At 42.1% G+C, this 13,569-nt stretch overlaps 1 protein-coding gene across 2 annotated transcripts in view; it reads left to right on the top strand.

Annotated features, from left to right (window-relative positions):
* pip5k1bb (phosphatidylinositol-4-phosphate 5-kinase, type I, beta b) overlaps positions 1 to 13,569 on the top strand; it is a 32,467-nt gene that overhangs the window by 7,982 nt on the left and 10,916 nt on the right. For both annotated transcript variants that reach the window (XM_080038308.1, XM_080038307.1), the window contains exons 2-7: positions 1,802 to 1,898; positions 2,022 to 2,090; positions 2,814 to 2,944; positions 6,084 to 6,201; positions 8,574 to 8,726; positions 9,203 to 9,502. In XM_080038308.1, coding sequence (XP_079894434.1) covers positions 2,022 to 2,090; positions 2,814 to 2,944; positions 6,084 to 6,201; positions 8,574 to 8,726; positions 9,203 to 9,502 — 771 coding nt within the window. In that variant the 5' untranslated portion in view covers positions 1,802 to 1,898. The remainder of the gene's footprint in view (positions 1 to 1,801; positions 1,899 to 2,021; positions 2,091 to 2,813; positions 2,945 to 6,083; positions 6,202 to 8,573; positions 8,727 to 9,202; positions 9,503 to 13,569) is intronic.

The raw sequence follows: 13,569 nt of genomic DNA, 5'->3' as shown, positions 1-13,569 counted from the left end.
ATCTGTTTGTGTCTCTTTTGTTGAGAGGTGAATAACAGGCCTGCTGTTGTCCACTGCAGCTGCGGGCCTCGCATGGACTGTTCTGGAAACAGTCTGTTAGAACTCTGGCTGGGTTGTGGGGTCAGGTGAGAGAGAGGGAGAGAGAGAAAAAGTGAGAGAGAGAGAAAGCGAAATAGAGAGAGAGAGAGAGAGAGAGAGAGAGAGAGAGAGAGAGAGAGAGAGAGAGAGAGAGAGAGAGAGAGAGAGAGAGAGGTCCAAACAATCCCTGTTAACACTGACACTCAGGCCAGGGTTGAGCATGGAGCCAGACAGGCTGACAGGCTCATTAAAATTCCTCAGGTTCAGAGCACACAGACAGGAATACAGTGAAATGGCTCAGGTGGATTGGCGCCTCATTACACAGTGGTGAAGAGAAATATTATGAAGAGTTTCTAATGACACCGCTAAGGATTACCGACAGGATTTTCTTTTGTTAGTAACATTATTTTCTTTCAGAATGAGTTCACAGGTTTTGTGTGAACAAACAGTATGTGCTTGTTCAAACAGATATTATTTTAAAGGTGATGAAGAAGATGATAAACAATCCATTGACCCAAACAAAGACGCATAGCTGCAATTGGGAGGTGTGCTTCCAGCTAAAATGTATCTGTGTTGGCTTTGTTTTTTGTTTATAGCAACGGTATAACTGGTGCACATTTAAGGGCCCAGTCTGGAGATAAGAACTTGGTGTGTGCTTCATTCTTTTAATATCTAAGTGTGTGTGTGTGTGTGTGTGTGTGTGTGTGTGTGTGTGTGTGTGTGTGTTTGTGTGCGCGTGTGTGTGGGCGCTGATGAAGCAGAGACATTGTGCAATATTCAAGCCTCTGAGAACTGCAGGTGCATTTATGTGTTTATGTGGAAGTAGACTGCAGACTACCAGAGCTTATCAGAACAAGTCCAAAATTTGCCAGTGGTTCTCTAAATCCTCTACTCCTCATTTGTTGACCGTGTCCATGTTTTTCATAGTCCCTCAGAATACAAGTAGTGTTATGCAGCAGTTTCATCTTGTGTCCCTTTGCATTTTCTCCATTGAGTGAAAGGGTAGCAAAAATACGCTATAGGAAAAAAATGGTAAGGAGTAAAAAGAAAGAGAGTGACAGTGAAAGGTAACATTCATATGAGAAAACGAGACAGACTGGTGGTTTTGTGGCTCAGTAAGGACTTGGCTGTGCTGGAAGCCGGGCTGCACCAGCAGATCACTTCCAGCCCCAGGGCTACACCTCATTCATACCCACTCTGCAGCACTGCTTCTTTATGAGCTGTTCATTTTTTCCCAATGCACACACACACACACACACACACACACACACACACACACACACACACACACACACACACACACACACATACACACACACGGCGTGGAGTATGGAAGTTATTATAAAAATATAGAAGACAGAAATAACGAGGTGGGGGAAGGTGCCTGTGAAACGTTTAAGTACATAATTTTGCGTTCTCCTAAAGTAATGAGCAGAGTAGTGATGGTTGTTACACATACATAAAGTACCTACACATTTCATCCCTCATGAGTGGCAACATTGTAGTTTAGAAATAGACTTAATTGCCTCTCTTATCAGGCAGAACTGGAAAATGACAGCATTAAAAAAGGGTCACAGTTACTCAAGAAATCTTTGCAGGGGGATATGTCCTTTGCTTGTCAACTCTTAACTTTCGTAGCAGTTTCACTTGAAGTCAAGGCTGTGAAATGTTTTCCTCCTGGTTTCTATTGTGTAATGTTTTTTGTGTATCTTTCCTCTGACAGAGGGCCCCTGAAAGACCCTACCCTCCTGATGTTTGCTGAAGCTGACACTCAAGACATGTCGTCCTGATTGCTGTTTGTCAGGCACAGCTTAAGCAAGGTATGTGTATACTATCAACGTTTTCAGTAACCATGTTTATGGTTGAAATGGTCATTTTATGTTGGGAAATTAGTTAAAAAAATTACTTTAAAAATCTATTTCGTTGTTTGGTGTCACTCTCAGATGTCAACTACAACAGAAAATGGGATGGCCGGGCCTTGGAGCACAAGCAGAGAGAAAACGTACAAGAAGGTAAACAAGTTTGATTATTCATTTAACAGTCTCACTGTGTTAGGTTTCACTTTCCTCTTAAGTTGAATGTTAACCAGTGCCACTGTTAGAGCAAACAAATCCTTAAGGTATTTACTTCTGAGTCACATGAATCCTTATAACTGCCTTCTCTGGGACATAATGTCCTGACCCCTGCCAGAGCTGGCTGCCAGAGATCTGTCAAGTGCTGGTCATGCTTGTTTTTCTTTTCTTTCCTTTCCGTTTTTTTTTATACTTCAGACATCACTGTTTATGGCAGCGTTTTTAAATTTTCACAAGGCTCTCCAAAGTGGCTACTACTGTTCTGGTTGGGAATAAAAAACTGTCCAAAGGTCGTTGTGTGGTGAATGAATCCTAGCATGCTTATGTCCCAGCCTGTATGGGTTTGAATGTGTTTGGATGGAAGCTTTACCACAAAATTGTACTGTACAAGTAATTTAATTTAATATCTTAATTTATAATATGCTTTTTCAATTTTGTGGCCATCTGCTATGCCATATTTTAAATGATCAAAACAACTTATTTTAAACTGTTTGTAAATTCAATATAAAAACAGCTCAAAGAGAAGTGGTATAACTCTTTGCCTGTTTTTTTTATTTGTCAATCATAGCATATACACCCAGTGGTGAATGTAATGGAGCTAGCAGTGACATGCTGTAACAGCGCAACTAATGGGATGATTTCTCTTCAATTTTCCACATCTAGACTACGTCATCAGCCTTGAAGGGGGCTATTCAACTCGGTATTGGCTATACAGTGGGCAACCTCACCTCCAAGCCTGACAGAGACGTGCTTATGCAAGACTTCTATGTGGTGGAGAGTGTCTTTCTGCCCAGGTCAGTGCTGCATAGTGTCAAACCACTCAAACATACATCCATACTTGCTCACACGGCATCTCAACACAGGAAGACATCTTTTATAATGTATACATTCTTCCGGAGGTACTCGCTGAACCTAGGAGGTATTTGTGTAGTAATGGTTTACACATTGCCATCAGGATTACAGCCAGTCTTTTGCACAAGCTCAAGGTTATTGGTCCACAAGAGCCAGTGAATTCAGTGAGCTGCTTCATATAATTATGTGTAGGTGGAAACAGGCTGCTCTTTGACTGTCACGGTTTCCTGTTGTTGCAAAAAATAAATAAAAATTTGAATTATTATTTATCTTGCTCGGTGGAAACTGGCTCAGGACAGCCAGCCTAAAGAAGTTATGCTGCTGCTACCCTCTTTATATGTCCATGCTGCTACCACAAAGTGCCCCCATCATCATTTATCAACAAAGTGAATTTTACTGCTGTAAGTGAGTCATGATGCTGCATGGGATAAAACTATTCTAGTGGATTATCCTGCCAACAGCTGTGAAATCAGTTTACTGTGTGCCTCTTACTGCCAGTGTAAAACATACGTCAGTGTGTGGCCGCTACGTCATGTCAGGCTGTCTTCAGCTTCAGGAATAATCCCAAAACAGTACCAGGAATTCTTTGAAAGTGGGACTTGTGGATTCACACATACTGTACATTAACATACGGCTGAGGTTCAGACACTGTTTTATCTACAGTATTACAGTAGGGTTAGGAGCACATTAGTTGGCGTCAGATGTATTAAATGGATTTGATGATGTTTAATGTTTTATTTTATACTTATAAATGTGTGTTGCACATCCCATTGTTACACAATATGAATATATGAATGTATGTGAATCATTCAAAAATAGGCAAGAGTTTAAGAGGTTAATCTGGACCTTCAGGAGGAGAACTGGAGTCCTACTAGGAAAATACTTTGTGGTTTGCCTTCGAAGTGCTGCACCAGGATATGCAAACTCAGTATGGTTTGTGCAAACTTGGCCTTGTCACGCATATTTACTGTCCTGCCCCTCAGCAACAGCCAAACATTACTCTTTGTTTAGGTGTTGGCCTTACAATGAAAAGTCATTAAAGAGCTGCAATGGCTTTGTTCATATAGTCAGGTACAAAGTAGGATTTTTAAAAAACAAGCTTGTTACATCATCCTCAATCTGCACTCATTGTCAAGCCTTTTCATATAACTTTTTGTATGTGTGTGTGTGTGTGTGTGTGTGTGTGTGTGTGTGTTTTGTAATGCATTTTTTCCTTTGGGTTGTCCTGAAATGTTTAACAGTTGTTGCTGCCTGTCTCGGCCAGGTATCTCTAAAAAGTAGTTGTTTTAATCACAATGGGACTAGTTAAATAAAGGTTAAATGAAAAAAAATTAAGAAAACGTTGAAATAACCTGAAAATGACAGCTACCTTCTAGGCCAGCTTTAAAAGGTAAAGCCTCCTGAAAGAAATAATAATAATAAATTCAAGGCTGCATGTTCGGGAAAAAAAGAAAATGATGCAAGGCTCAATAAACACAAAACAATCAGTGGGGGAAATTGGTGTCTTACGTCTGTCAACTGACACAATTCTTTTTGCTCTCATTTCTCTACTTGTTGTGTTTCTGTCCTGTTCTGTTATAGCACACAAACAAACACAAAGCTGTCTCTTTCTAATCACTGATGGGAGATTGTGAGAGCGTCCGAGTGAAAACCTCTTATTGCCGGCTATCCCTCTCACCAATCCTCCCTTTTCCTCCTCGTGTTGTTGCCCAGTGCCGTTTGTCCTGTCACTCTTGCTTTGCACACATCACAGATGGCTCCCTGATAACACTGAATGAAACATTTCCAGGTGTTGTCTGTTGCTAAATGGTTTCCATGCGAGGTGTTCGCTACTCATCATCACTGGCTGTCAGTTATTATTGATAGCCAGGTAAATGTTGTTGACCTTTCACACTAAACAGAGCAGCCAGATTTCATTGTAGAGTAATCACAGGTATAGTGTTACACAGCAGCGCTTGACTGTTGCCTGTATCCTATTACTGAATATGGCACCAGCACAAAACAACAACGCAGTATAGCGTCTTTACCCAGAAAACCATTTTAAGTCCTCAGAATTGTAACCGGATTTAAAGGTGTCCTGGAAACAAAAACCTTTTATTAACTTACTTCTTGTAGATTTAGGGTGATTGATTTCAGTTGATGACAGAATGGACGGCTGACTCATGCTAACCTTATCAGACGTGCTTACTCGTCCTGTGTCATGGTGTTCCCCTTGGAAAGGGGTTACAAAACAGGGTTGTTCTTTGTTAAAGGCCATTTGAGAATGTCAGGTCTCACTGTCTCATCAAGGCAAGATGACAAAAAAAATAAAAGGTTATTTGGTGCGTTTGTTGTTTATAATATGACCTTTTTTTGCTGTTCCCCTTTCTCTGCCTCAGAGGTAAGACTCATGTGTTATTGTGCTATTGTTAAGATGCAGTAATCAGAGCTACCTTCAGTCTCCAGGCGAAGAACTCTACACAGGCCGGTTTGTCAACACAATACTGATAGATCTGGGTTCCCATAGATAACTTTACCTGGAGCCTGCTCATGCATGGGTGGAGCACATTAAAAGGGCCCACCGATACACTTACAGGGACCCAATAGCCTAGATGTCCAGGCACAAAGATTGGGTGTTAGGCTTTACTTTCCCTTTTCAGTGCTGCCCGCATAGGGAAACTTGTTTGGAGAATGACCATCTGTATTAAAGCTGGGGTATGTGATTTCTGATTGGTCAAAGTTAACATGAGCTGTACACTTTGACCAATCAGAGCGAGGCTCCGATTATCTGTTCTTATTGGCTGTTCGGACTGTCCATTCACTTTGGCACGACTTTGTTGGTGTGTAGAGCGTGTCAGGGAGGGACCATAGAGGAGGGACCAAAGAGAACAAGTGGAGCGGTTGACGTATTTGGATTCGAATCTCTATCCCAACTGCCATTTTCTCCCCCAAATCCTCCACCCCAGCTTTAATGACACTGACATGTTTCACTTACAAATTGTTTGAGGTTTTCTTTGAGTTATTGTTGTAATAATGTGTCTATTGTACCATTTATATGTTGTTGTGTTTCTGCCTTGCTTGGTTATTCATCACACATACCAGTGAGGGAAGCAACTTAACCCCAGCACATCACTATCCTGACTTCCGCTTCAAGACCTACGCCCCACTGGCCTTCCGTTACTTCAGAGATTTGTTCGGCATTAAACCAGACGACTACCTGGTAAGAATTAAACCTGGCTGAGAGCAAGCATGGTCATTATTTGTTCAATTATGCACACTCATAATCCTGTCTTTCCAGTTCAGTCCTCCTTCATACCACCTACTTTGCAAAGTGTTATGCAGGAGTGCGATTTAGGGGTTAAGGGGTCAAATTTAATCAATCATAACCATTATACATGTGAAAGTAAGGCAATATGAAACATCAGATCAAATTTACCTACTGTACGTTTGCTTGAAAAAAACCCTTAAAGCAATAGTTTTACATATTTGGAAGTCAAGGTCAGGTGACTTCCTGGATTCTTCTCGGATTGTGTTGCCGTCAGACAGAGCCATGCTAGCGGTTTCACCCTAATTCCAGTCTTTATGCTAAGCTAAGCAAACTGCCAGCTAGCTATAGCTGTATATTTAGACGGCACACATGAGAAGGAATATCAATCTTATTGTCTAACAGTATGTGCACATAAAATAAATGCAAAAACAAGAATGACCGTTGCTCCCGTAAACAAGAGACAACTGCCTGCTGTTTGTCCTTCTCTGGAAATATCTTCCTATCGACTACTGAACACTAATCTTCCACCTCAGTGCGTACTTTGTTGTGACATAATTCAACATGTATTTTATTGAGCGGTGGGAGGATGATGCCACACTGCATCTGCATCAGGGTGAAGTCATGGCAAAACATTGGGGCGTTGGAATATTAGCGGTAATGACTGAGCTAACGGTGCGTGCCCTCATAAGGACAGTGTAACCAGTGCTGAATGAAATCAGAAGACGACTGTGATTTCCAAACAGCATTAGAAAACAAACACAGAAATGCACAGAATGAATGTTGGATGTTTAAAATCGCTTACAAAGGTATATTTAGACAACACTTCTTTTATGTACAGTATGCTACATGCCATTCTGTGTATGAATTGAATCATTGCTTGTTTATACGTAAGCTTCTTGAACGAAATTAGATTTTGCATAGTCTTTTTTAGGCTTTGTTATGTTATGACACTGTTCCTATTTTCTCTCTGCCTCCGACCCTTTCAAAACCCCCACCAGTTGCATTCTTGTTTCTAAATGCCAAATGTGTTTGTGTATAAGTGAGAGCCTAAAGGGAGAGGGGAGACAGCATGAGGATGGCAGAAGAGACACAGCAGCTTAGAGGATTTTCTTCATGATTGATGTCCTTGATGTGATGATGAATTTATACAGACAGAGGCCACACAATACAAAAGAGTCTGATTTCAAGACAGAACACACACACACACACACACACACACACACACACACACACACACACACACAAACACACACACACACACACACACACACACACACACACACACACACACACACACACACACACACACACACACACACACACACACACACACACACACACAGTAGCCTGAATACAAATGCAATAAACTGCGGATGTGTTTGTGCTGTTTGTAACCTAACGTGAGTACCAGTTGACAGGTGTCAGTGGAATGCCTTGAGTGTTTCCCCTCTCTTCTGAACATGTTGCTCTCATAATGCACTGATCAGCATCTAACCCTTCCCCTCTGTCAGCTGCTTTCACAGTCATGTTGAGATCAAGCTTCTTCTTTTTTCTTTTTTTAAGGCAAAGCACTGGCAATAATTGGTCGTTGTTACCCTGGACTTATGTTTTCAATAAAAATAATGTCGACAGAGATCTGCTTTTACTGACATCCTGGTTTTGTATGTAATATGGCCAATAGCAGGTGGACAATCACGTACCTTTGTGTACTTCTAGTCTGAAGCTGTTCATAGTTTTGTGCTATGCTCCTCAGTTGCAACTAAAGGGAATGTCAATGCTACAGCTTATATTTATATTTTCGAAATGATGCCAGGGTGTGCTGTTGGGTTATATACCCTTTCCTGTTTCCACATCACAGTTCAGCTAAGCAAACAGCCAGATAAAGAGATGACCTTTTGACCTATAATCCATCCAACACCTTGGGGGTGTATTTAAACGAGCCAGGGTTGGTTCTGGAATGACATGTTGTTCTTGGCCAAATAGTGGGTGACGCCACTAAAACAGATAAAATAGAAATTCAAATTTGAATTGAAACCTGGTGATTTTGTATCAAAAGACTTTTGTGAAGACTAACCATGTTTCTTTTTTTATTTCAGCACTATATAGAGAAATGAACTAAATACTGTGTCTGTAGTAGCATCATTGTTCATTCATGTTCATGTTGAAGCATGTGTTTTTGTATATGGAGTATATATACTTATATTGTATATATGTGCAGATTTGTTTATGCCTGGATATGTTCCAACTGAAGCTATTTTATTAGCTCAGCATGTTTTCATGTGCTGAGTTAAACTGTTTTGTTGTCCATGTTTTGCCTTCCTCAGTATTCCATGGTAAATGAGCCTCTGATTGAGCTGACCAATCCAGGGGCGAGCGGCTCCCTCTTCTACCTAACCAGCGATGACGAGTTCATCATTAAAACCGTCCAGCACAAAGAGGCCAAGTTCCTCCAGAGATTGCTACCAGGATACTATATGGTAAGACACTTGAAGGGTCCACCGCACCTGGTGAGGTGGCAAATCACACTTCTGAGTGTTGAATGGGTGCCTAAAACGCTTGAAACAGACCACTCATCAATGCTCAAGTGGAATAAATGTGATCCATCGAGCGTTCTCATTAGCTCCAGCTGTTGTGAACCATCAGACCAAAACGTTTCTCAGTCAAGGCGATGGAGGACACATTGCCTGCATGTGCAGAAGCCAAACATTATTCACTTATTCATACCTGTAAACCTGAATTCATTTTAAGATCCCTTGTATAAGCTCAAACTTCACCATTCTTTACACTGTAGAATGGAGAAGCCATTCAGAAATTAGGAACTTATCTTCTCAGTCTCAGTCAGAGCTTCCCGATTACATAAAAAAAAAGTGTCGTCCGAATAAATTCAATTATTTCTGATCCTTGTCACTGCATTGTGACTTAATCTGTCCCCCCTTCCCCCCCTCTTTCACAGAACCTGAACCAGAATCCACGCACGCTGCTGCCCAAGTTCTACGGACTGTACTGCATCCAGTCCGGAGGCATCAACATCCGGCTGGTGGTGATGAACAATGTGCTGCCGCGCTCCGTCAAAATGCACTACAAATACGACCTGAAGGGATCCACCTACAAGAGACGAGCGTCCAGGAAGGAGAGGGAGAAGGCTTGTCCCACCTACAAAGACCTGGACTTCCAGGACATGCACGAAGAGGGCGTTTACTTTGACGCTGAGACATACACCAACCTCATGAAGACCCTGCAGAGAGACTGTCGGGTAGGTGGATTCATGCGTCTGTCTATTCATTGAAATGGTTCTGAAATTGCCAAGTCAAACCACAACAGGAAGGTCACCATTATTCTATTACAAGTGAAGGAAGTCTAAGAACAGTGTATTTCCTTTTTCCTTACCAGAATACTTTCCCCCAAAAGAACAAAATGTCTGTTGATTCCTCATGCCTTCATTCCTTTGCTAAAACATGTTTGACCTGTGTGCAGCAAAGCCCCACATGGACATTATGTCATCATGTGCCATATCGTTTCTTAGTGCCGATGGCTTTGAACCTGGGAATTCACTGGAGTGAGGGACACAGCAGTTGAAGGGATGTCAGTGACCTCTCATTCTTGTAGCCAATTATGGAAGCTTAGACATATGATAAGTTAACCTCATTTGGCACTAGTTTGGGACCGTGTGTGTGTGTGTGTGTGTGTGTGTGTGTGTGTGTGTGTGTGTATGTGTATCTTAGCTGGGAAAAAATGTTTTGAAAAGAGACTTTTCCATGAATTTGGCAATTCAACGTCAGTGTGTTCCCACTGTGTGTTCAGTCTTAGCTCTCAGTTTGCCCCAGGCCCCTGTCCAAATGTGATTAAGACATCATGGCAGCACGATAGACTCTGCGCTGCATCCAAAGATAGTCCTCCAATCTTGGATTCTTCTCCATTTTAACACAAAAGCATGGAGACTGTCTGCTGGAAGACGATTGTGTGAGTGTAAAAGGAGACATATGGTCTGTGCTCCAGGGATCCACCAGTACTCAAATGCTTTAAGAAGCCTGAAAACAGACAACAGCATACAACATGAGTTACCTGAAGTATAGCTCAAACTTCAATATCGTCAAATATTTACTAAAATGAGTTGTTTGTGAAAACAGCACAGTAGTGCAGACTGAAGAACCATGTACAATATATTTGTTTACTTTGTGGGCTTTGTGTGCAGACCAAAGTTGAAGGCAAGGAACAAGCCTCCAGGCTTAAAAAGAAAAGAACTGCAACAGAACCGCTTAATGTTGATTTGCTCAACCACTGCCTCTAACAACTGTGGCAACACTGGTGAATAGACCACACCACAGAGTTATGTTCCAGAATTAAAAAAAGAAAAATCCATTGATGGATTTATAAGCAGTAAAACAGGATTGTCAAACTGTGTAATAATTATTTTAAATTGGTTCCTCTGCAGATTGAATATTGTGTACAGTGAAATGACTTCCTTGTTGTTCTTAATGCGGTGTAGCTACAATGTAGCTGGTCTCTTGAGATAGCTTTATGAGAGATGACAATGTGTCTACCCTCATAGTGGCTGGTTAATGATGGGGTGTAGAGCCTTAAACCCCCTGTGCTGTAATCCCATTTGTTCGGCTTGACATACAGCAACTGCACACACACACACACCCACACACCCGCAAACCCACACACACACACACACACACACACACACACACACACACACACACACACACACACACACACACACAGCATGGGGTCCACACCCGGATGTTCAACCTTGAATATGACCAGCATGTTACTGAAAGTGTGGATCAGATGACCAGGAATAAAGACTTGTGTGCCAGACTTCCTGCTTTGCCCATTCAACCTGCCAGACCTGGCAACCCTGAATGGCACTATTCAGTTAACAACTTAATCACTTTCATTACACCAGCAGCCTCAGTTTAAATGTTCCAATTTTTAGTCTGTGGTAAAAGAAGAACCTGGAAGGATCTATTGCCAAACAGTGATTGATTGAGCAAGGAACGGATTTAGTGGTAATGAATAGAGTGATGCTGTGGGTATATTTAGTCTAGCCTGTTACAGTAAGTAACAGAGCACTCTCTTTTCATTTTCTCTTCTCATGTGTAACAACTGCTGCTTTCCCACGTTTTTTAGGTCAAACACTATCTTGATCACAAGTTTTCGGACAGCACTGTGCCTTGGGATGTTGGGCAAGAGAAAGATTGCCAGCATTTCAGTGGAAAATGCAGTGAGTTTATGGGCCTTGTCATCATCTTTATCCAATGTGCTGACTTTGTCCACATTCTCTGTGTTTTCTTAAGCGGGATGCAGCAAGACTGACATCCTCCCCTCTTGCTAAGTCAGAGCTTCCTAAACCTGGCAGCACGTTCCCATTGTATACCTTGCCCAAACCCCTGCCCCCCCCCCCCCCCAACCCAATGTGTGCATGTACAGGCCTAAGTGTGCAACATATAGTAAACACAAAGTACATGCTGTGGTGTGTTTGTTTGTCTCTGTATATATGTAAGTATGTAAGTGAGAGTATTGAAGAGCAGCTGTGCTGTATAGTTTGTTATTGTCATGGCTTCCTGCGCTCGCCTCCTGAGCGGGAAGCAAAGTGCCCTCTATGCAGAATCGCTGTCCATTTCCATGAGTAAGCAGCTAACCCCGTCACCCCAGGAGAGGCTGCGGACCAAAACACGTGAGAGAGGGGGGGGGGGGGGGGAGCCAGGCAAAATGGGGTGAGGGGCGTAGAGGAAATGAGGAAGTACAAGAGGATTGTTGTCCTTTTGAAAGTAAATATGGTGAGGCCTTTGAAAAAATAAATTTGAACTATTTTTCAGTGCATGTGTTGTGATTTCTGCTTCATAGGAATGTGGGAGGTCAGAGTTGAGTTGAAGGATAAAGCAGAGCGACGAGACAAAGAGGAGGACGAGCCATTTGTTTGAGAGGGTCAGGTGTAACTGATATTTGGGACAAGTTTGGGGGAAAACGCAGGGTTCGCTTTCTTCCTTTTTAAAGTCTTCTCTCTCCATCTCTCTGCAGCTCCACTGATACTCCCTAAAGGCCCAAAAACCACAAGGCATTATTTATTCATGTTGAACTCTACTGTACAGAGAGAGTGAGACAGAGAGGGTTTATTCTAGAGTGAGTGTGTGTTTGTAGCGGCTGGGTGTGTGTGTGTGTGTGTGTGTGTGTGTGTGTGTGTGTGTGTGTGTGTGTGTGTGTGTGTGTGTGATTTGCATCGGCTCCCTGTATCATTACACTGACTGTGCAGCAGCTGTCTGCGAGACAGATGTAACGACGATAGTGATGCTAATATGGAAGTCAAGTTGTCGAGACACTTCTAGTCACGGAACGTTTTTGACAGCTGAGACCTCGTACTGTTGGGGACAACCCGTATCAAATGAAACACATTTTGAGAATTTATAATTTAATTTTACACAAATAACAAGTGCAGCTGAATGATTCAGACAGTGTGGGCATGCATTCTTGGACGTTTGACACTAATGGGTTGCACAGCCAATAATAAACAAGCATTTACTGTATGGTTCCCCCGCTACTCGGCCACGTGATCCTGTTACAACAATGTCTTCTCTCACTCTCCAAGGCCCTGACCTTACAGTCAGAAGTGGAAAAAATGGCTTCAACAGGATCCCTAACCACATTCGGTTCATTCGGTTAAAATCATGTTGATCAGACAGGTCCAGTACCAAAATCTAAACATTTTGGGGAACTGTTTTGCTGAAATGAAGGTAAAGACCATCAATAATGAACTCTGTGTGCCTCCGCAAGTAACAAGTGACAACATTAAAAGCCACTTGTCAATAATCTAATATGCCGTGTCATGGATAACATGTTGCACTAATGAATTATAGATGTATTCGTCAAGAGAAACATTCCTATAATTGTAACTGGACTCTGGTGAACCAGTGCTTACACAAAGTGAGCGATGCAGCAGATGGATCCAAACTATACTTACAGTAAGGCTTGCAGTGTATTAGTGTCACAGCAAAATGGGGCATGCCACTGAGCACTACAGGGACCTCTACAACTCTGCTGGCCCACAGATAGATGTGAGGAGGAGTGCTTTAGGGTGAAATATTCAGAGAAACATCAGAGATTAGTTATATTATCGAGGGATGCTGTGACAAAGCTCACTTCAGGAGTGTTAGGATTAGCCTTTCTCCCCTTTCCTGTCAGAAAACCAAACCTGTATTTGAGAAGTGAGGGCAGTTTGCTCAGGGGAGACTCCCAAACCTCTGGCTATAACTTCACTAACTGATGTATTTCTGTGTCTGTGAATAAAAAGTATTTTTCAGAATAGCATTTACTAAA

This window comes from Ammodytes marinus (genome assembly GCF_949987685.1).
Source record: "Ammodytes marinus genome assembly, chromosome: 2".
Lineage (NCBI taxonomy): Eukaryota > Metazoa > Chordata > Actinopteri > Uranoscopiformes > Ammodytidae > Ammodytes > Ammodytes marinus.
The sequence above is the reverse complement of the archived record's forward strand: the minus strand, read 5'-3'. Positions and strand labels throughout refer to the sequence as shown.